The 23,179-nt window shown below is 48.3% G+C and overlaps 1 protein-coding gene across 1 annotated transcript in view; it reads right to left on the bottom strand.

The window, feature by feature from the left end:
* Positions 1 to 746: 746 nt before the first annotated feature.
* Positions 747 to 23,179, bottom strand: part of SUSD5 (sushi domain containing 5) — a 44,986-nt gene continuing 22,553 nt past the window's right edge. The window contains exons 4-5 of the mRNA XM_052649524.1: positions 14,724 to 14,912; positions 747 to 2,044 (exon numbers count right to left, since the gene is read on the bottom strand). Coding sequence (XP_052505484.1) covers positions 747 to 2,044; positions 14,724 to 14,912 — 1,487 coding nt within the window. The remainder of the gene's footprint in view (positions 2,045 to 14,723; positions 14,913 to 23,179) is intronic.

Below are 23,179 nucleotides of genomic sequence, written 5' to 3'. Positions count from 1 at the left end.
CTCTTAGACATTCCTAGGCACAGACTGGTCAAGGACAACCAGGCCACTGCTTCTGAGAGGAAACGGTGCTTACCGGTACAAAGCTAACCTTGTTTTTTTTTTTTTAAAAAGATGGACTCACAGGACAGAGGGAACAGGGTGGATGAGTGTCCCCCCCTCCCCGCAACCAATGTCAGTTGTAAATTCTTTCCAATTGCAACAAACAATTTTGAAAAAATCTCAGAGCTTCTAGACTGTGTCCTGGATCTTGGCTCATTTGCCCTCAGCAACATTGCACCATTGAAAGGAAATAACTCATTGTTTTTCTTCCCTCTCCCACTCCCAACAATTAAATACCTGATCCAAAATAACCCTGCTCTTAAATACTCTGTCATGCCTATTTTGAAAATTTCAGGTTACAGACTCATTTCTTTCTTTAAAAGACAAAAAGAAGAAGACGACAATAGTATGATAAAGAGGTGAATTTTGACCTCCGGCTGGAATTAGGGCCAAAGCACAGGCCTGGGGTTAGGGCAACCGGGCCCAGGTCAGGTGGTGCACGGGCTGCTGACATGTGCTGACCCGGCCCAAGCCTGCCGGGTGCTTCCAGACCCACGTCTCAGCCTAGAGAAAAGAACCCTGAGAGGAGGCAGAGCCGCCCTACTCCCCTGTCTCGTGTGCTAGTGAAAGGCCAGCGGTTCTCACTGTGATGTGTCACCGTTTATTCTCCCAGGGGGGCTTCGGGGGAGCCCCCTGCCCCAAGGCGGCTAGACCTTCTCCATCTCGATCTGCTGATGGTAGTGCCGAGCCTGCCGCTGGCCGACATTCAGCTTGTACACGGAGCTCTTGTGCTGGCACCTTCGGTAGCCCCACACGGCCCCCACGCCTGCCAGGAACAGCAGCAGGCACAGAACTGTGACGACCGTGGCAACGATGGGGCCTCTGCCGAGGCTGGGACACTTGCCCCCAGCGCAGGGCTCCAAGGTCGGGAGAAGCTCCTCGCTTGCACCCGGGCCGGGGACTTCCTGTCCCAGGAAGTCCTCCGACAGCAGGTACGGGAAGGTGTCCTGGACGGCAGGGACAGTGGTCTCCAGGGGGGTCTGGGTGGCCGCCACGACAGTTGAGGGAGTGAGGCTGGGCGTCTTCTGGACGGCGGTCGTCTCGGTCTCCAGGGTAGAGCTGGTGAGTTCATAGGGCAGGGTGGACGTGGGAGGCTTCTCTGCGGCATATCTCCAGGGAACGGTTGACTGATTTCCCGTCAAGTCACCAGCCCCTTTGCCAGGACCCTCAGTTTCAGACACATTCATGGGTCTGAGAGCCAAAGCTTCTCCATCTAGCGTTTGAGATGGAAGAAGTGAAGTCACGGCCTCACTGGGTGTGCGCGCGGTGCTCCTGGACCCCTTCCTTCCCGCAAGAGCGGGCTGGCTGGGCGTAATCAGCATCCTTGCTTCCAGCCTTGCTGACCCATTCCCTTTGTCCTCCTCTTCCTCGTCTTCCTCCTCTCCTGCCTCTGTCTGCCTCCAGGCCCCGTCGGTCACAGGGTAGCCATCTAACCAGGACTCATCGCTGCTGCTCACCATGGCGTCACCAGCCCCGCTGTCATTCCTGCCCACCGGGGGCCCCGAGGGACCATCAGTGTTGTGGTAGACGACCCTGGTTTCCAGCTCCCCTGGGGCCAACGTGCTGCCCCTGTGGTGGTCTCCAGCAGGAAGGTGCTTTTTGGCATCATCATCCATCTCCTTTTCCCACTCAGGCTTGTGGAAGGTCCCAGCAGGAGACCAGAGCACGTCCTTCCCGCTGCCTTGGGATCCCGGAAGCTCTGTGGGGACGGAGCTCCCAGCGCCCAGCAGGCCTGTGGTTGGCACAAAGCCTGTATCCTGGGCTCTGTCTTCCCTTGCCACAGGCATAGAGACCAGACGGTCCTGTTTTGGAGCCTCCTCAGAGGGTTCTCCCTGACTTCTGTCCTCCTCTGCCTCTGTGCGGGAGTCCTCCATGAGCTCTCTGAATGACACGGATCTATCATCAGGAAAATTATCTTCATAGTCAATGTGTACCGCTGCCTCATCTGGAAGAAAAGAGGGAAAAGCCTCATGAGGTCCAAGGCACAGAGCCAGCATGGAACACAGGGAATAAAAAGCACAGGGGCTGGAACCAATGGAATGAACCTGTTATTCTTAGATGCTATGACTGTATCACAGATAAACCCAAAGAACCTACATACAAACTGTTACAATTAACAGATGAGTTTATCAAGGACACCGGTTCTACAGGCAACATAAAACACCAACTGTGTCTCCGTATACCAGCAATAAACAGAAAAAAAGTTAAAAGATACTGTTTGCCATCGCATGTGTGTGCTCTCCTTTTCAACCCCACGGACTGTAGCCCACCAGGCTCCTCTGTCCATGGAATTTTCCAGGCAAGAATATTGGAGTGGGTTGCCATTGTCTACTCCAGGGGATCCTCTCTGCCATTAGCAGGCAGATTCTTTCCCACTGTGCCACCTGGGAAGCCAGACTGTCATTGCATATCCAACCCCCCACCCCAAATTCCTAGGAATAAATCTAACAAAAGATGTGTAAGATTTTGTACATGGAATGGTACAAAGTATTTCTGAGCAAAATTAAAAGATGACTTAAGTAGTAAAGGGACTTCCCTAGTGGCTCAGACAGTTAAGCGTCTGTCTACAATGTGGGAGACCCAGGTTCGATCCCTGGGTCGGGAAGGTCCCTGGAGAAGGAAATGGCAATCCACTCCAGTACTATTGCCTGGAAAATCCCATGGACAGAGGAGCCTGGTTAGGCTACAGTCCATGGCATCGCAAAGAGTCGGACACAACTGGGCGATCTTCACCGTAAGTAGTAAAGGGCTATCCCACGGTAGTATAATGGAAGTTTAATTGTTAAGCTGTCAATCTGCCCAAATTAATCATTTGAAAAGACCCTGATGCTGGGAAAGATTGAGGGCAGGAGGAGAAGGGGATGACAGAGGATGAGATGGTTGGATGACATCACCAACTCAATGGACATGGGTTTGGGTAGACTCCAGCAGTTGGTGATGGACAGGGAGGCCTGGCATGCTGCGGTTCATGGGGTCGCCAAGAGTCGGACACAACTGAGCAACTGAACTGAACTGAAACTGAATAAAAATCTCAGATATTGACAAGCTGATGCTAAAATTTATGGAAATGCAAAGGGCCAAGAAGAGACAAGGAAAAAAGAAGAGAAATGCTGTAGCAGGTATGCTACAAGATTTTAAGATTTACTATAAAACTGGAATACTTTGAAAGACTGTGTTTGGTATTGGCACAAAGACAGACAATCAAGTTACATTAACTTTAAGAACTTCTGTTCGTCAAAAGCCACCATGAAGAGCGTTCAGATGCATGCCACATATTTGAAGATAACTGCAGCATATATGGCAACCCACTCCAGTGTTCTTGCCTGGAGAAGCCCAGGGATGGGGGAGCCTGGCGGGCTGCAGTCTATGGGGCCGCACAGAGTCGGACATGACTGAAGCGACTTAGCAGCAGCAGCAGCAGCACATATAACCTCTGGAAGGTTCCAGAATTTATAAAGAACTCCTACAAATCAACAATAAATAGGCAGACAAACGCTAGATACGTCGGCAAGATACTTGAATCAGCATATCACAGAAAAGGTATTGGGACTTCCCTGGTGGTCCAGTGGTTAAGACTCCAAATTTCCACTACAGGGGGCACAGGTTTGTTCCCTGGCTGGAGAACGAAGATCCCGCATGCCATGCAGCATGGCTAAAAAGAAAAAAAAAAATCTAAATAGTCATACATGTGTGAAGATGCTTAACCTCATTAGTAACAGAGAAATGCTAATCACAGCCAGAGTGAGATTCCATTATCTAGCACCAGAATGGCTAAAATTAAACAGACCGACAGGCTCTGTTATCCTTGTATTAACAAGGATATGAAAGTGGAAAGTGAAAGTCACTGAGTCGTGTCCGACTCTTTGGGACCCCATGGACTAAACAGTCCATGGAATTCTCCAGGCCAGAATACTGGAGTGGGTAGCCTTTTCCTTCTCCAGGGGATCTTCCCAAGCCAAGGATCAAAGCCAGGTCTCCTGCATTGCAGGCAGATTCTTTACGAGCTGAGCCACAAGGGAAGCCCAAGAACATTGGAGTGGGTAGCCTATCCATACCCTTTTCCAGCAGATATGACATACAGCAGTTCTCCTCCTAAGTGTGTGTGCACATAGGCACCGAAAGACATGCGCAAGCATGTTCATAATAGCCAGAAGCTGGACATACTGCAAATGGCCACTAACTGCAGAAATGACACACACATTTTGGCACACACAACATGGACTCCCACTGCCATGAAATCCTGCACAAGAGCACAATCTTCTGGGGGCACTGGCAGCATTCAGCTTCTTGACCTGTGTGGTGGCAAAACTGCTGTATTTTTTGACCATTTATTAACCTGTTCTCTTATGATCTGGATGTATAGTTTTTCAAACTATTTAATTGAATGAAAGATTCTTTAAATTCTACAGTGCTCTACAATTTTCAAGTTTCACACACGAGTCCATAAAATTCCATAAGGAAGATTTCATTTTTTTTATCCCCTCCCCCTATGTTGCTCACCCTACTCCCCTCTCCCCACTGGTAACCATTCATTTCCCATATCTGAGTTGGCTGGGTTTTTTTGCCATACTGCACAGCATGTGAGATCTTAGTTCTCCAACCAGGGATTGAACCTCCGTCCCTTGCAGTGGAAGTGCACAGTCTTAACCACTGGACCGCCCAGGAAGTTCCACTCAGCTTCTATTTTGTTTTATTCACTAGTTCGTTTTATATTTTAGATTTCAAATAAGTGATATAATTGTATGTTTAACTAAATATGTATCTTTTAAAACACTCATTTGCCCATTCATTTTACTTTTCCTTATTATATTTGTTATGGTGATCCACGATTTTTTCTATGATTTATTTATTTTTTGGTTATGGTGAGTCTTCGTCGCTGCACGAGGGCTTTCTCTAGTTGCAGAGAGCAGGGCCTACTCTGCCGTTGTGGTGCACAGGCTTTCCACTGAGCTGGCTTCTCTTGTTGCAGAACACGGGCTCTAGGCATGCAGGCTTCAGTAGTTGCAGTTACCGGGCTCTAGAGCGGAGGCACAGTAGTTGCGGTGCATGGGCTTAGTTGCTCCACAGCACGTGGGATCCTCCCAGGTCAGGGATCGAACCAGTGTCCCAGGCATTGCAGGGTGGACTCTTAACCACTGGACCACCGGGGAAGCTCGACCCATGATCTTTGATGTTACTACTACAACTCGAAGAAGGCTGTTTCGTAGACACGGAAACCCCCAGCAGGTGGAAGAAGACCAGACGGTAGCCTGACATGAGCTGCCACAATTCTGAGAACTGGCCTCAAAGAAATGGGAACCAGCCAACCCTGGAAATGAAGATGAACGGTATTTCAAACAATCAAGACGACTCGGAGCTGACTGTGCTGTTTCTGTATGTAGCTCCTTCCTTCTGCCCACATGCCTCCCAAACTCCTTCCTTCTGCCCACATGCCTCCCAAACTCCCCTTTAAAAGCTCTTGCCCACTGGTTGTCGGGGGTGGGGGCGGGGGGAGGAGTCTGCCTTTGCACAACACCCTACCCCTAGTTGCCGGCCTCCAAAATAATGCAAACTTACCTTCCCATCAACCTTTTCTTTACTGGCTTTGGAGCTGCCAGCACCTGGACCCACTTTAGAGAACAGATTTTGGTGCCCACGTGAGGCTGCACTCTCGCGATATCTGGCTCCCCAGGTTTCCACAAGCAGAGCTGCCGCCATGATGACGCTACGAGGTGGATTCAAGGAGACGATGCTCGCGGTTTGCTGGCCCCGGGAGGGAGTTTGGGGGACGTTCCTAGCAGCTGCCAAAACCCATTTGTTTCGGGGGTCCTCCCTGTTTCTCCCCTGCTCGGCACTGGCTGTCTTCAGCCAGGGTATTATTTGGTTTATGACAGTATTAAAGAATGGTAAACAACCTCTGAGTCCCAGTACTGGACATAATCAATCTCAGCTAAATTCCTTTTACCATGTAACCCACCCTATGAGCTCAAGAAGTCAAAAGGCACCTGGAATATGGGCAGGAAAGGAGCCATGTTCTCCTCCACCCTCGCTTCTTATATAGGGAACACTGGCCTAGTGTATGATGTTAGAGCTGGGGATTTGAGATGAGATGGTTGGATGGCATCATCGACTCAATGGATGTGAACTGAAGCAAACTCCGGGAGATTGTGAAGGACAGGGAAGCCTGACATGCCGCAGTCCATGGGGTCGCAAGGAGAGGGACATGACTTAGTGACTGGATTACAACAATAAGCCCCCTCCTGCCTGGTGGGCCTGCCCTGACCTGGACTCTTAGGGTCACTCTGAGCTCTGTGTGTATCTCTCTGTCCATCTGGAGATTCTGCCCTCAGAGCTCTCTGGGTCTAGAGCATCCCTGGACAGCAGCCCGGGGCTCCGAGCCAAGCCTTTCCTGTCTGCCCAGGCTCTCAGGTCAAGGTCTGACTCAGAAACAGGCTCTCATTATGTCACAGTCTCAGCCACACCAAAACCTCAAATGAAGACACAGACACCAACTGTTTACAAAGAGTCTACTCATGGCAAAGTATCCCAAGGCTGTTTTTCCCCTCCTGAGTAACGGTAAAGTTTGTTACTCACTGAATGTCAACCCCAAGTTACATTCTGCCATCACGATGGGAAACACCAGCTCTTTGCCTGTCGAGGTGCTATTTCTCTCGCCTCTCCCTGCTTTCCAGTCTGAGCTCTCCCGAGCCATCCAGAAACTGTGCCCCCCTCTCCTTGCCCCACCCTCCCCTCCCCAACGCCCTCCTGAAACCTGGCCTGCACAATGCCCAGCCTTCTGGTTTAGACCAATGGGTCCAGGAAATGTAAACTTCATGGACTCTCTTGGGAAAAATCAAATCCCTCCCTGTGTTTATAATTAACTGTTACTTTAGGAAAACACAAGACTACAGATCAATAGGAGTCAGGGGTAAAAAGGGGCACCCAGGCCGTGCCTTTATCCAGGGCAGGAGTGTACAAGCCGCAGCCCAGAACGCTGGGCTCTCCAAGTGCTGCTGCTTCCATGCTTTTTCTTGTTGCGTTTCTGGAAGCCCACACATGCCTTCTTTTTTCCCCTCTGGTCTTGGCTACACAGCCTTTAAAAATAGTAATTTTGAAAAAAGGCAACCAGACAAGCCAGAAATAACCACTGGTTCAATGAACTTCTGAACAAATATGGCAACATTGACAAGGCAATTCTAAATTCAGTTCAGTGTCTGGCTTTTATTCCATGAAGGAAGTCTAGAAGATGGAGAAAAACAGACATTGAAGTTAATTTAAGAAAACAAAAGAAGGGCTTCAGAAATGAGAGAAAATAGCAAAGAAACTTGGTGATAGAACAGCTCGTTTGCAAAGCCTGCCCTGCTCTGCCCTCACACTTTGAGAGGCCCCAGAGAAGCACACGGACACGACGCAGATGCCGGGATGAGACATGCCTGGTTTTACATCTTGGCTCTGCTGCTTTCTGGCTGGCTGATACAGGAAGTTACCGAGCCTCTCTGTCCCTCAGTGGTCCCATCTGTCAGTGGGAGGTGGCTGTTTCTACTCAGACTTGTGAAGATGAGCTAGGATTAAGCATATAAAACTCCCCTATCAGAAAGGAGCATGAGGAGGCTTGGGGAAGATGGACATATTCTGTAATTTGGTTCTGCGGGTGGTTTCCCTTATTTAGCTAGGCCGGGTCTTAGTCGCAGCATGTGGGATCTAGTTCCCTGACCACCGATCAAACCCAGGCCCCCAGCCTTGGGAGCGTGGTACCTTAGCCACTGAACCACCAGGACTTTTATATTTTAAATGGGTACCATTTCTTATATGCAAATTAAGCCTCAAGAGAGTTGTTAAAAAACAGAACAAAAACAAAAGACAACTCCCAAGACAGAGATAACATGAGACAGGTTTGGCACTGTTTATGACAGTGCCCTCAGTGCCCAACGGGGGAACAAGTCTTGTTGCCACAGCCGCAGCAGACCCGAGAAGGGAGCGAGAACCTCAGTCTATCTGTTGTGGGACTCAGAGGTGGTGGGGCTGGCAGACTGAGGTCAAGCTTGGGGTCGCTCACTTTCCGGATGCCACAGACCCGAATGCACAAACAGAACCATGGAGCTTGGGGTGGAAGATCTCAAAGGCTTCTCAGAGCCTAGCAGATACCCTTTGTCAGGGCAAGTTTTAGAGGAGAAGTGGGGTGTTTGTCACTCAGTCATGCTGCGCTCTTTGTGACCCCATGAACTGTATGTATCCCGCCAGGCTCCTCCATCCATAAGATTCTCAGGCAAGAATACTGGAGTGGGTTGCCATTACCTTCTCCAGGGGATCTGCCCAATCTAGAGACTGAACCTGGGTCTTCTGCATTGCAGGCAGATTCTTTACTGTCTGAGTCACCGGGGAAGCCACCTTTAAAGGAGAAAGTGAAAATGAAGTCACTCAGTCGTGTCCGATGCTTTGCGACCCAGGGACTGTAGCCCACCAAGCTCCTCTGTCCATGGGATTCTCTAGGCAAGAATACTGGAGTGGGTTGCCATTTCCTTCTCCAGGGAGAAACATGGGGTAAATCAGAGAGCAAGGGTCTATGAGTCTCTCCCATCCTGGGGTGTCAATCCTGGGCTACTCTGCAGAGGCCACGGGACCACAGGGTGCTGAGTCAGGAGACGGCAGAGCCACCAGGGAAAGCGCTGGGCAGTGGTGTCAGAGGCACCGAGGGGCCAGGACAGCGAGCAGGGAGCAGTCAGCGTGCCCTGGAAACTGCACGTGGCCCTGTGGTCATGTGGCCAGGGGCAGCCACGTGGAGTGGTGGGAGGTCAGAGGCTGTCCCTAGGGTGCCAGTGGCCAGAGATGGATATGGCCTTGAAGACTGTATGGGACTTGGTATAATAAAAAGCCCAAGGAAAACGCAACGTAACATGGAAATCTGCACACACAGCTAAAGCGCAAAGCACCGGGACTTTTCTATAGGGAGGCAATAACCAGTTACAGTCAGATGCTGAGCATGTCGCACTGAGAACACTGGGCTTCCCTGGTGGCTCAGTGGTAAAGCATCTGCCTGCAGGTTCGATCCCCAGGTTGGGAAGATCCCCTGGAGAAGGGAAAGGCAACCCACCCCAGTATTCCTGCCTGCAGAGTTCCATGGACAGAGGAGCCTGGTGGGCTACCGTCCCTGGGGTCACAAAGAGTCAGACACGACTGAGCGACTAACACTGAGAACATTAGAGAAGTAGGACGGATGTTCTGTGCTGCCCAACTGGGAACGTAAACCAAGAAGATGTGTGGATTCAGATAGAAGGGAAAACAAAATGGCCAGACCCAACCCTGGACTCTAGGACCCAAAACTAGAGAAGTACCAACACAGAGGAGGGAAAAAATGGCAGTTAAGCCCCCACCCTTCAGGTTGATGGTCAAGGCTGAAGTCCCTGTGCGTCAGTGAGAGACCTCACCATCACCACTTGAGGCTGGACCTTAATGTCACAGTGAACGGACAACCTGGGTGGTTAGTGTGTGGCTGAGGCGCCCTCCTGCACCAGCTACTGTCTGACCCCTCTGGGTGGATGTGCCCCTGTGCATTCACGCCTGCTCACCATTTAGTTCAGTTCAGTCGCTCAGTCACATCCGACTCTTTGTGACTACATGGACCACAGCACGCATGCCAGGCTTCCCTGACCATCACCAACTCCCGGAGCTAGCTCAGCCTCATGTCCATCAAGTTGGTGACCACCATCACAAAGTTTAAATTTCATCACGCCCATTCAGGCAGTCCCCACGTTACTAATGGATTAAAAACATTTTTTTTTTAACATCTGCTCTACTGAACTGATGCCTTAATAAGCAACAGCTGCCCTTCCTCTAGAGAAGGGAGAATTTCTATGAGTGATGAGAAAAAGAAGGTTTTAATGAAAACCCAAGTAATGAAAAAAGACAGAAGAGGAATATCACTAAATCTTCATTTCTATTAATATTCAGTATATTGGTAGCAGAGGTCATTAGGTTAAATATCCCCAAGTCAAAATTGTATTTGATATATATTCAATACTATCAATTTATTTGTTCCTCAGTTTACCTATCTAGTATATAGCAAATAATTTTTTCTAGTGCCTACAGCAGCTCTGAAGTCAGTGTGATAATACATTTGAAAACTCTGTAAATGGGAAAATGTGCAGTATAAGGCATTACTAACACTAAGTTAAATATCTTTATTCTTACAGATTCATAAAACACTAATGAACATGCATGCCCTTGGAGGAATGGGAGCCTTAATTACAAGCCACCTGATGCCTGCAGTTCAGGAGACCTGGGTTCGATTCCCTCGGTCAGGAAGATCCCCTGGAGTAAAGGAATGGCAACCCACTCTAGTATTCTTGCCTGGAAAATTCCATGGGCAGAGGAGCCTGGCGGGCTACAGTCCATGGGGTTGCACAGAGTTGGACACGACTGAGTGAGTAACACTTTCATTTTGCCCTCCATGGACAGCAGCCTGCAGCCAATGACAGACTAGAACAGAGGAGCTCAGGCCGGTCCCCGTGCTTCCAAGTGGGACCACATGGTGCAGTTCATGCTCCCTAGCTCCCCAAGGGATCAGGCAAAGCAAGAATCCACCTGAGACTGCATCCTTAACCCCTCCCCTCTCACCTTCCCTGCCTCCCTTACTCCCCCTCAACAGGTCATCTACGTGTGATTAGGCTCTGCTTTTAGAGAATCTAACTCAAGTCTTCAACATGCCCAAACAAGACAAATTTGAGTGCAACAGTCTTCCTAGTAGCCCGGAGCCTCCAAGCCCCTAGAATCTCAGACCAAAGTCATCTGAGCTCCAGGTTCTTTTAACACTTGACCTCCAAGGTTCCCGAGCCTTGAGGCTCTCTGGATCTGGAGAGGTTGTGAGGGGAATAAAGGGCAGGAACCTCTGGAGCAGGTTCTGCCGAGGGCTTGGAGTGGGCTCCAGCAGCTCACAGGGAACAGAAGGAAATGCTCTGTGGTGGGGGCTCTGATGTGTAGTGAGGGGTAGTGGCTGAGCCCAGGGCAGAGGTGACACGTGCTCCCTGGGGAGGTGAGACAGCAGGGCCACAGGTCTGGAGGGCCTGGGAGCCACATGTTAGAAAGTTACCAGCTGATTGCCCACGGGGTCTCCCTTGAGTCATAAAGCCACACGGGCCATGCCTTTCTGGAAGGATCGGCGGCTGTCTCCAGAATCTGAGATGCCTGCTGGCGGCGACTCATTTCTCACCGAAGTATTAGACAGCTAGAGTCGCTGCCTGCCTTTGACTGTCTGTTGTGCAGGGGCTGGAGTCAATAATGCACGGGGAAACGAGGCCAGCATCACACAAATCTTTACATCCTTCAGTGCGGGGGCCTAATACCCTCCTCCATCAGCACAAGAGTGAAAGGGAAAGAAGGACCCTTCATGTTCAGTCGCTCAGTCAGGTCTGACTCTTTGCAGCCCTGTGGACTGCAGCACACCAGGCTTCCCTGTCCTTCACCATCTCCCGGAGCTTGCTCAAACTCAGCGTCCATTGAGTCAGTGATACCGTCCAACCATCTCATTCTCTGTTGCCCAGTTCTCTTCCTGCCCTCAATCTTTCCCAGCCTCAGGGTCTTTTCCAGTGAGTCGTCTCTTCGGAACATGTGGCCAGAAGATTGGAGCTTCACTGGGCTCCACTGGGCTCAGACCATATCACAGGTCCTGTTCTGAGTGATGTACTTCCCATCTTAGAATAACAGCAGCCAGCAGGCAGACAAAACAAAGCCACCTCGCCTCCTCGCTGGGCGCCTGATCCTCCTCCGGCCCCACCCTTTGCGCCCCACCTGACCCACGTCCTCCTGGTGAACAGCAGCAGTTGCCTGCCTTGGCTCTCTTCCTCCCTCCAGCTCGTTCCTGTGATCACTGCAGTGCTGCCTAGGTATATTCCATGCCTCAGATACACGTGGAAAACACGAGGCTTCCAGAATCTTCTGATACTTGGAAGCCAGTGTACACTTTTTAGCGTCCATGGACTGGATCTGTACATCCTTCGAGCACTTCTTCCACCTGGAAACATACACTTCCTTTAAAATTTCACCTTCTATGAAGCCTCATTTTCTAGCTTTGCCTTTTGCCTCATCATCTGTGGCTTTTCTGTCTCTTCTAAGGCACTCAGTTTACTAGTTACCTTTAGGGTTGGGACAATTTTGCTCAATCTTGATTACACAGTAGCTTGGACCCTGCCAGATGAAGGGAGGGGGAGAGAGTGAATGAATGAATGGCCGGGCAGTTGTACAAAGCATGTTGTTGTTCAAAGTCAGACACATCCAACTCCAAAATCTGGTTTGGTCCACCCTGCCCAAGATGACTCCTCTCCAATTTGAAAAAGCTCCTTAAATCAAAAAAGTTCACTGGAAAAATGAACACGTAAAGGTGGAGTCAAATAGCTGGTGACAATGTTCTTGTAACGCACACTTACAGTGACACAGAGACTGAAAACCATAACAGTCTGTGTGTTCAGCCAAGTGTAGAAATCAAAATTCCTGACCAGCAACTGAAAGCTCCAACAACTCTGCTTTGCGGTGAGAAAATAAACACCATTTCAGACACACAAGACCTGCATTATAGTGCTCATTCTGCTGGGGCCAGTAAACAGCCCGCTGGCGGGGTGGGTGTGGCTCGTGGGATGATACAGCGCCAGAGATGCAGCCAGCTCACTCACACCTCGGGGTGCGCGCGGGTCTGCTGTGAGGTGACACCCTCAGCAAACAGGAAGGCAGGTCTTCAGCCTGATTCTTCTCGGACGGGTGAATCCATTAGGACTGGAGGAGCTCCTGCCTGCCACAAGACACCAGCAACCGAGGAAAGTGCAGGGAAATGGCTCAAACTGTGTTTCAAGGACTTGTCCCAGGCTGTCACTTTGTTACGAGAATGTGACAAGCAAGTAGGAAGTTTTTAGAAGTTTTTTTAACAATTTGATGGGGGAATTTTAGGTCTATTTTTATTTATATCTGGAATATCTTTGCTTTAGCTTTATGCTAATTCATTTTTATTGCAGTTTACCAAAACCTGTCAGTCTATAATAACTAAAAAACAGAAATTTGTTTACAAATTGCACACAGAAAAAAAAAATTTAAAGTTGCACACAGAGAGTTTGAGACAACAATGACAAAATCTCAGTATTCATCAAAAAACACTCCAAGGGGAAAAACATAAGCCACAGAGTGAGAGAGAAAATTTTAACACATAAGGTTTTATATAAAGAAGAAATCCTACATTATATGCGTGTTAGTCCCTCAGCTGTATCCAACTCTTGGAGTCAGACTAGAGTAGCCTGCCAGGTTCCTCCGTCGTCCATGGGATTCTCCAGACAAGAATACTGGAGTCGGTTGCCATGCCCTATTCCAGGGGATCTTCCCTACCCAGGGATTGAACCCGGGGAGTCCTGCATTGTAGGCAGATTCTTGACCATCTGAGCCACCAGGAAGATGCCTAATCAAGTCAATCAGAGAAATGGGCAAACATGTTGGACAGAGGTTCTACTTGGGTAGAGAAATGGATCTGACGGAGCAGTCACCAGCTTAGCAGAAAGGTAGAAAGTCTCACGCTCCTGAAGCTTGGTGAGGAAGGATGCTGAAGCAGAACTCTTCCACACAGCTGGTGGGAGAGGAAAATGGTCAAAACCCTTTAGGAAACTCTCTGGCAGCGTCCACAGAAGCTGAACACCCACCTATTCCATGGGTGGTGACGCCTCTCCCAAAAGCCAACAGAAAGGTGTTCAGGTGTGAAATGAATGATGTAGATGGGAACAATCATGGCAGCGTAAGCTTGTGATGATCAGAATGTGAGAACAAGGCAAATGACCATCAGCAGAAGCCATGGGCAGTGTGTTCACACCATGGAGAGTGAACTGCAATGAACACAACAAACCACAGCTCAGGCCGCAACACGGGTGAAGCTCACAGACAGGACAGCACCCTAGTGTCATCACGGATCTACGGCATGATCTGCTGGGCATCCTGGGGACAAACTGCCCTATAAATTCAGTAGCATCGTGGTGCTGGAGTCCTCCCCCTCTATAGAGCCAACTTCCGCTTGGTACTCAGATGTCATGGGGCATCAGGAAGGTGGCCCTGAAGGAGTCCTGGGGAGGGAGGAGACCTGTGAGGTCAGGGAGCAATGCAGGGTCGGCATGAGGTCCACAGTGCAGGAGTCACAGGAGAGAGAGAGAAATTTAATTCGCTGGGAGAATTCCCAAGGGGCTGGGCAGGGGTGGGAGGCAGAAGACTCACTCCCCCAGGTAAATGCTGCTGAGGGACTGGGGAACGTCTCGGGGAGTCAGATCAGGTTTGTGGAGCTCTGCCCACCAGGAGTCTTTTTAGCCTCAGCTGTAATTTCATTCAGGCTTCCCTGCTGGCTCAGTGGTAAAGAATCCGCCTGCCAATGCAGGAGACTTGAGTTCGATCCCTGGGTTGGGAAGATCCCCTGGAGGAGGAAATGGCAACCCCATCTAGTGTTCTTGCCTGGATTATGGACATCGGAGCCTGGCGGGACACAGTCCATGGGGTCGTAAGAGTTGGACATGACTTCGCTACTAAACCACCACCGTATAATTTCAATCAGACACAGGGGGCAGCGTAGAGGGTAGAGCAAGGCCGCAGGGGCGCCATCCACACAGCGGTCATGGAGTTGCCTTCCTGCTTACCTTTCCCGCAGGCCTGGACCAGCCCGTACCACTCCCCGCAGCTGTCGCACAGCAGGGTGAAGGCGGTTTCGCGTTGGCCAGTCACGTGGCCTGGGGCGCACACGTACAGCAACTCGTCCCCCATCTCCAAGCCGGTGCGGCCCTGCAGGATGGTGTGTGGGAACGAGGGCGGGTCTCCACACGGCTTCTCTGCGGACAAGGAAGCACAGTAAGTTTCCCCAAACTCTGCAGAACTTTTTCACCCTGAGAGAAATAAAAAACCGAAAAAGCGACCCCCTCTTCCCTCACGGGTGCTGCCTGCACCCTTAACGGAGATCACCTTCACCCTGGCATCCCCCACACCTGGTCGAGTGCCTGGCTCAGATAAAGCAGGCACTCAGATGTTGACTGAATTGTGTGCGCTCCAATATAGCTTTGTATTTTTAAACTGCCAGGCAACAGGACCAGAGGCAATGCCCAGCAGCAAGTTCTTTTTGCCTTATTTATATAGATGGTAGATGCTCTTTGACAAATACTAAACTCAGATTTCCCTGGTGGCTCAGATGGTAAAGCATCTGCCTACAATGTGGGAGACCTGGGTTCGATCCCTGGGTCGGGAAATCCCCTGGAGAAGGGAATGGCAACCCACTCCAGTACTCTTGCCTGGAGAATCCCATGGATGGAGGAGCCTGGCGGGCTACAGTCTATGGAGTCGCAAAGAGTCAGACACGACCGAGTGACTTCACTTTCACTTTCACTTTCAAACTGTTACAAACTATAGAATAGAAGTTGCCTCTCCCTTCCCCCAACCTTGACCCTGAAGATAACCCTGCTACCAGTCTGGTTTTTACAAATAAATGCAGATACAGATATAAAGTGTTTCCCAGGGAGCACTAGCAGTAAAGAACACTGCTGCCAATGCAGGAGACTAAGAGAAGCAGATTCAGTCCCTGGGTTGGGAAGATCTGGAGTTCAGTTCAGTTCAGTCGCTCAGTCGTGTCCGACTCTTTGCGACCCCATGAACCACAGCACGCCAGGCCTCCCTGTCCATCACCAACTCCCGGAGTTCACTCAGACTCAGTCCATCGAGTCAGTGATGCCTTCCAGCCATCTCATCCTCAGTCGTCCCCTTCTCCTCCTGCCCCCAATCCCTCCCAGCATCAGAGTCTTTTCCAATGAGTTAACTCTTCTCATGAGGTGGCCAAAGTACTGGAGCTTCAGCTTTAGCATCATTCCTTCCAAAGAAATCCCAGGGTTGATCTCCTTCAGAATGGACTGGTTGGATCTCCTTGCAGTCCAAGGGACCCTCAAGAGTCTTCTCCAACACCACAGTTCAAAAGCATAAATTCTTCGGTGCTCAGCCTTCTTCACAGTCCAACTCTCACATCCATACATGACCACAGGAAAAACCATAGGCTTGACTAGACGGACCTTAGTCGGCAAAGTAGTGTCTCTGCTTTTGAATATGCTGTCTAGGTTGGTCATAACTTTTCTTCCAAGGAGTAACACACTTCTGCCAATGCAGGAGACTAAGAGAAGCAGATTCAATCCCTGGGTTGGGAAGATCTCCTGGAGTAGCAAATGGCAACCCACTCCAGTATTCTTGCCTGGGAAATCCCACGGACAGAGGAGCCTGGCAGGCTGCAGTCCATGGGGTCGCTAAGAGTCAGACAGGACTTAGTGACTCAACAACATTTACATTACAGCACACACAAAGACAATTATATATGTGTATGTGTCTGTGCATCTGTATGTGTGTGTATGTGTGTGCATGTGTGTGCTTAGACCTGTCTGACTCTTTGCAACCCCATGGACTGCAGCCCACCAGGCTCCTCTGTCCATGGGATTTCCCAGGCAAGAATACTGGAGTGGGTGGCCATGCCCTCCTCCAGGGCATCTGCCTAACCCAGAAATCAAACCCACATCTCCTGCATTGGCAGGTGGATTCTTTACTGCTGAGCCATTGGGAAAGCCCATAAATGGGTTAGATTGGTCATTGCAGATGGTGACTGCAGCCATGAAATTAAAAGACTCCTGCTCCTTGGAAGAAAAGCTATGACTAAACTATACAGCATATTAAAAAGCAGAGACCTTACTTTACCAACGAAGGTCCATCTAGTCAAAGCTATGATTTTTCCAATAATCATGTATTGATGTGAGAGTCAGACTATAAAGAAAGCTGAGCGCCGAAGTATTGATGCCTTTGAACTGTGGTATTGCAGAAGACTCTTGAGAGTCCCTTGGACTGCAAGGAGATCCAACCAGCCAATCCTAAAGGAAATCAGTCGTGAATATTCATTGGAAGGACTGATGCTGAAGCTGAAACTCCAGTACTTTGGCCACCTGATGCGAAGAACTGACTCATTGGAAAAGACCCTGATGCTGGGAAAGATCGAAGGCGGGAGGAGGAGGGGATGATAGAGAAATGAGATGGTTGGATGGCATCACTGACGCAATGGACATGAGTCTGAGTAAGTTCCAGGAGTTGGTGATGGACAGGGAAGCTTGGCGTGCTGCAGTCCATGGGGTTGCAAAGAGTTGGACACGACTGAGCAACTGAACTGAACTGAATATTTATTACTGAGTCCCTGCTTTAAAAAAAAAAACAAAACTAATTTTTGGAGCTGGTTTAGGTTCACAGCAAAATTGAGTGGAAGGTACAGGTTCAGAGATTTCTCCACCAGGCACAGCATGGACCACAGTGGTATGTTCATTACAACTGATGAGCGTACATGTCATTATCACACACAGTCCACGGTTACCTATGCGTTCACTTTTGGTGTTCCACATTCTATGGGTTTTGAGCAATGTGTAATTACATATATCCACCATTGTAGTATTACACAAAATCGTTTCACTGCCCTAAAAATCCTCTGTGCTTCGTCTGTTCGTTGCTCCTAACTCCAGGCAACCATCAATCCTTTTACTGTCCCCTTAGTTTTGCTCTCTCTAGAATGTCATTTAGTTGGAATCATGTAGTAGGAAGCCTCTTGAGACTGGCTTCTTTCATTTCATAATATGCATTTAAGTCTCTTTCATGTCTTTTCATGGCTTGATAGCTCACTTCTTTTAATAACTTGTTCTTATTTATTCATTTATTTGGCTGTGCCCGTCTTAGATCTAGTTTCCTGACCAGTGATCGATCCCAGGCCCCCTGCATGGGGAGTACAGAATCTTAACCACTGGACCACTAGGGAAGTCCCCTCATTTCTCCTGAGCACTGAATGATATTCCATTGTCTGGCGGTGCCACGGTTTATTTATCCATTCACCTACCGAAGAGACATCACAGTTCCTTCCAAGTTTTAACAATTATGAAAATTGTCAAAAATGCTCTAAACATTCATGTACAGGTTTTTGTGTGAACTGAAGTTTTCAGCTAAGCCTTCCTCATGGCTCAGCAGTAGAGAATCCACCTGCAATGCAGGAGACGGGGGAGACGGTTCTATCCGTGAGCTGGGAAGATCCCCTGGAGGAGGACATGGCAACCCACTCCAGTATTCTTGCCTGGAGAATCCCATGGACAGAGGAGCCTAGAAAGCTACAGTCCATGGGGTCACAAAGAGTTGGACACAACTGAGCAACTAAACAACAAAGTTTTCAGCTAATTTGGGTAAATATCAAGGACTGTGACTGCCGGATCGCATGGTAAAAGATGTTTAGCTTGGTAAGAACCTGCCAAACTGTCTTCCAAAGGGGTGTGTCAGTTTGCATTCCCATTGGCAAGGAATGAGAGTTCCTGTTGCTCCACATCCCCGCCACTGTCTGGTGTCATCAGTGTTCTGAATTTTGGCCACTTTACTAGAGGTGTAGTTGTATCTCGTTGTTTTAATTTGCCTTTCCCTGATGACATATGACATGGAGCAATTTTTCATATGCTTGCTTGCCATCTGTATATCTTCTCTAGTGAGGTATCTGTCTGGGTCTTTTGCATATTTTTTTAATATTTATTTTTTATTTATCTGGCTGCACTGGGTTTGAGTTGCAGCATGTGGGATCCAGTTCCCTGACCAGGGATTGAATTCAAGCCTCATGCATTCAGAGCACGGAGTCTTAATCACTGGACCATCAGGGAAATGCCTTTTGTGTCTTCTGTAATTGAGTTGTTCATTTTCTTAATATTGAATTTCAAGAGTTCTTTGTATATTTTAGGGCTTCTCGGGTAAGCTCAGCTGGTAAAGAATCTGCCTGCAATGCGGGAAACCTCGGTTCGATCCCTGGCTTGGGAAGATCCCCTGGAGAAGGGGAACAGCTACCCACTCGAGCATTCTGGCCTGGAGAATTCCAAGGACTGTATAGTCTGTGGGGTCGCAAAGAGTCGGACATGACTGAACGACTCTCACTTCACTTTGTATATTTTGCATGAGAGTCTTCAGTAGATATGTCTTTTGCAAAGAACTTCCGCAGTCTGTGGCTTGTCTTTTCATTCCCTGGATAGTCTTCTGCAAAGCTTAAATTTTTAACTTTAAGGGAGTCCAGCTTATCAGTGATTTCTTTCACAGATTGTACCGCTGGTGTTGTCTTGAAAAAGCCATCACTGTACACATGGTCTCTAGGTTTTCACCTGTATTATCTTCTAAGACTTTTGTAGTTTTGCATTTTACACTTAGGTCCATGATCCACTTTGAGTTAAACTTTGTGAAGGTGTGAGGTCTGGGTCTAGACTCTTTTCTTTTGCACGTGGATGTTCCGTTGTCCCAGCATCTATGTTTAAAAGACTAGCGTTTGCTCCTTTGTCAAAGATCAGTCAACTACATTTATGTGGGTCTATTTCTGGGCTATTGGTTTCCACGGATATTTGTCTTTTCTTTCACCAGTACCACACGGTCCTGGCTTCTGCATCTTAATGCCAGTCTGGAAGTCATCATGTCAGTTCTTCAACCTTGTTCTTCAATAATGAGTGAGCTATTCTGAGTCTTTGTCTCTCCTTACAAATTACAGAATTGGTTTGTTCATATCCACAAAGTAATTTGCTTAGAATTATGACTGAGATTGCACTGAATCTATAGATCAAGTTGGGAATCCCAACTACGATAGGATTATCTGGGCTGCCCTCTGCAGCCTCCTCAGGCTTGCCCAGCAGGGATGGGATGCCCTCAGGGATGTTCCAAGCCCAGTTCATTCTCTGAAGCACTAGGACTAGGGCTCACCCAGAGCTCGTCTCCCCGGAACCACTGTCCTGTCTGTCTGAAGGTCCTCGTCTGGCCCGTGCTCCGGCTGTTCTCTGTGTGGAGTATCCTCTCCTCCTTTCCCTAACCACAATCCCCGTGAAATTCCACCTCAATTGCCACCACCTCAGGACGTCTCCCTATATCCTCCTCCTTTGTGTCATTCGGCTCTTCCTTATCATTACACTGTCAACTCCTTGAAGGGTGAAAAAGTCCTCTATCTCTATCTGTCTATCCACTCATCTTTCTCTCTAATTATCCATTCATCCATCCATCCACCCACCCATCCAGCTATCTGTCTACCTGTCATCGATCTATTCATCTATCTCTCCATTCATCTATCCATCCATCCAACAATCCATCTATCTATCTTCAATTTATCCATATCTACCTATCATCTATCTACTCATTTACCCATCCATTCATCTGTCTCTCTGTCCACTCAGCCATCCACCCATCCATCCAACAGTCTGTGTGTCTGTGTATCTATCTATCCATTGAAAGCACTTGTAAGTCTGAGCACTGCTTTGCATTACCCTAGACAAATAAATTAACAATTGGCCAGTGCCAACTGGTAATGAGTACAGAATTTTCCACACTCCCTTGGGAGACCCTAAACTGGATAAGTTCTATCAGCTGCTCCAAGTATTGCGATTTTTTGGTCTCAGTCTCCCATCACCACTGGAGAATTTCCCCAAATCCCACCTGGAGGCACAACCCCTCTGCAGGTAGACCTGGGAATTAGCTGTTCTCAAAAATTCTTGCTTGCCCTGAAAGTTCTCTGTCTGAAGACATTAACGAAGAGATCATTCCATTTCTGTTTTTATGGGAAATACAGGCAGGAGTAGCGTGTGCAGTGGAGGGTGGAATGCAGTGCTAAGAGAATGAGGTGGGCTGGTGGAGAGAGCAGCCAGGCCAGCCCTAGCTTGGAGGGGGAGAAAGAGAAGCACACCCCAAGTAAGCCTTGGGGTGCAACAGGGAGAAGGTGAGAGGGGACTTGAATCCTCCAGACCCCACACCATTGACCCCACAAACAACCTGCCAAGAGAAGCAAAGCCGGAGAACCCAAGTGGAGCCAGCTCATTTAATCAGCATCCAGTTGGTTAAAAATAACTTCCCTTATTAGTTTAAGTGAGATCACCACAGGGCTGGAAATTCACTGTCAGTGAAACACAAATAGTGGAAGGAAGCAGAAACGTCTACATTCATGGTGAGCTTTAGTTCAAAAAAAGACACACAGGAGGAAGCTGCCTGCACGTGCCACAGGCTCTGTTTGCCTTCGGGGCTTGTGAGGCACAGGTCTGCCGTTTTTGGAGCGAGCGCCCTTCATTCTCCCTGTCTTGCTGAGAAGTGGCAGCCCAGGGCTAAGTGTCGTGAAGCATCTTTAGGAAAAAGGCAACCTTTAGAGGTGATGCTGCACCCGGGCTCTGCTGAAGAGACCCCATGTGCACTCCCCAGGAGCCGCTTCTCGCTTCCCACCACCTTCCTTCGGCACACCGATTTTCCCTTGTTTTTGATTTTTTGTTTTTAACTGCAGTATAGTTGACTTACAATGCTGTGTTAGTTTCTGGTGTCCAGCCAAGTGATTCCATGATGTATACACACATATATATACAAACACACACACAGTAGTCTGTATGTGCTAATAACCCCTAATTTACCTCTCTCCCACCCCTCTTCCCCTTTGGTAACCACGGGTTTGTTTTCTAGGTCTGAGAATCTGTTTCTGTTTTGTAAAGAAGCTCGTTTGTATCAAAGTTTAAATTCCACATGTAAGTGATATCATACGGTATTCGTCTTTGTGTGACTTACCTCGCTTAGTATGATAATCTCTTGTTGACTGTCTACATGGTTCCAACCAGGGAAAAGTGGGGGGCCGTATGGGAGTGGTTTACATGCTCTTTCTAAAGGGCCAAAGGCAGAGGATCAGGGACAGAGCTCTCTAAGGAAAACTTGGGGAACCCATCCTGCTTTCCTGGAAGGCCCAAGAAACAGCATCCATCTGACCCCAATCCCGCCTCAGCATGCATTCCTGAGCCCAGATTTTCCCACCTAAGCCTCTCCCTGTTGGTCTGGAGGTGATGGGGGTGGGCAGGCTAGGCTCCAGAAAATTGCCCTGCGGTGCAGGGCTCAAGCACTGTGATTCAAAGATCCCCACACAGAGCTCACTCTGCTAAAGTGGCAGCAGTCCTCACATAAGCTGACAAACGTCATGAATTTGCTTCAGTTTTGGTTTTTTTTTTTGGTTTTCTTTTGTGCTTCCCTATTGTTTTTGTTGTTTTGGGAGGAGTATGTAGACCTTTTGAGGGGAAATTTTCATTTACATATAATCGCAAAGTTACAGAGAAATTCTAAGAATAAGGAACTCCCATAAATGCTTTATCCACATTTACTAATGTGTTTTCATTTTGTGCCATTTGCTTTATCATTCTTTAGATAGATATAGATATGTATATCGATACCTATATATAGAGAAAATATATATCATATATACATACACACATACATATATGTGTAGGCTTTGTTGTTCAATTGCTGAGTCATGTCCAACTCTTTGTGACCCCATGGATTGCAACATGTCAGGCTCCTCTATCCTCCACTATCCCCTGGAGTTTGCTCAAATTCATGCACGTTGAGTTGGTGATGCTATATAACTGTCTCATCCCCTGCTGCCTCCATCTCCTTCTGCCTTCAATTTTTTCAGTGTCAGGGTCTTTTCCATTGGGCTGCCTCTTTGCATCAGGTAGCCAAAGGATTGGAGCTTCAGCTAAAGCATCAGTTCTTCCAATGAATATTCAGGGTTGATTTCCTTTAGGGTTGACTGGTTTGATCTTCTTGCTGTCCAAGGGACTCTCAAGAGTCTTCTCCAGCACTGCAATTCAGAAGCATCCATTCTTCGGTGTTGAGTCTTCTTCATGGCCCAGCTCTCATATCCATACATGACTACTGGAAAAACCATAGCTTTGACTAGATGGACCTTGATCAGCAAAGTGATGTCTCTGCTTTTTAAGACGCTGTCTAGATTTCTCATAGCTTTCCTTCCAAGGAGTGAGCATCTTTTAATTTCCTGGCTGCATGGTTGTGTATATATACATGTACAAATATGTATATATGTGTATCTGTAATCCCTTTCTCCACCACTTGAGAATGATTTGTAGATGTGATGTCCCTTTGTCCCCAAAAACCTTAGTACACATTTCCAAGCACAAGGATATTCTCTTGCATAACTGCAGTATAGTTACCAAAGTTAGAGAACTTAAGCCCTGACACAACACTACTGTCTAATTCATAATCCATATTCAGACTTCAT

The sequence above is a fragment of the Budorcas taxicolor genome, chromosome 1 (genome assembly GCF_023091745.1).
Source record: "Budorcas taxicolor isolate Tak-1 chromosome 1, Takin1.1, whole genome shotgun sequence".
In the NCBI taxonomy this organism is placed as follows: Eukaryota; Metazoa; Chordata; class Mammalia; order Artiodactyla; family Bovidae; genus Budorcas; species Budorcas taxicolor.
The sequence above is the reverse complement of the archived record's forward strand: the minus strand, read 5'-3'. Positions and strand labels throughout refer to the sequence as shown.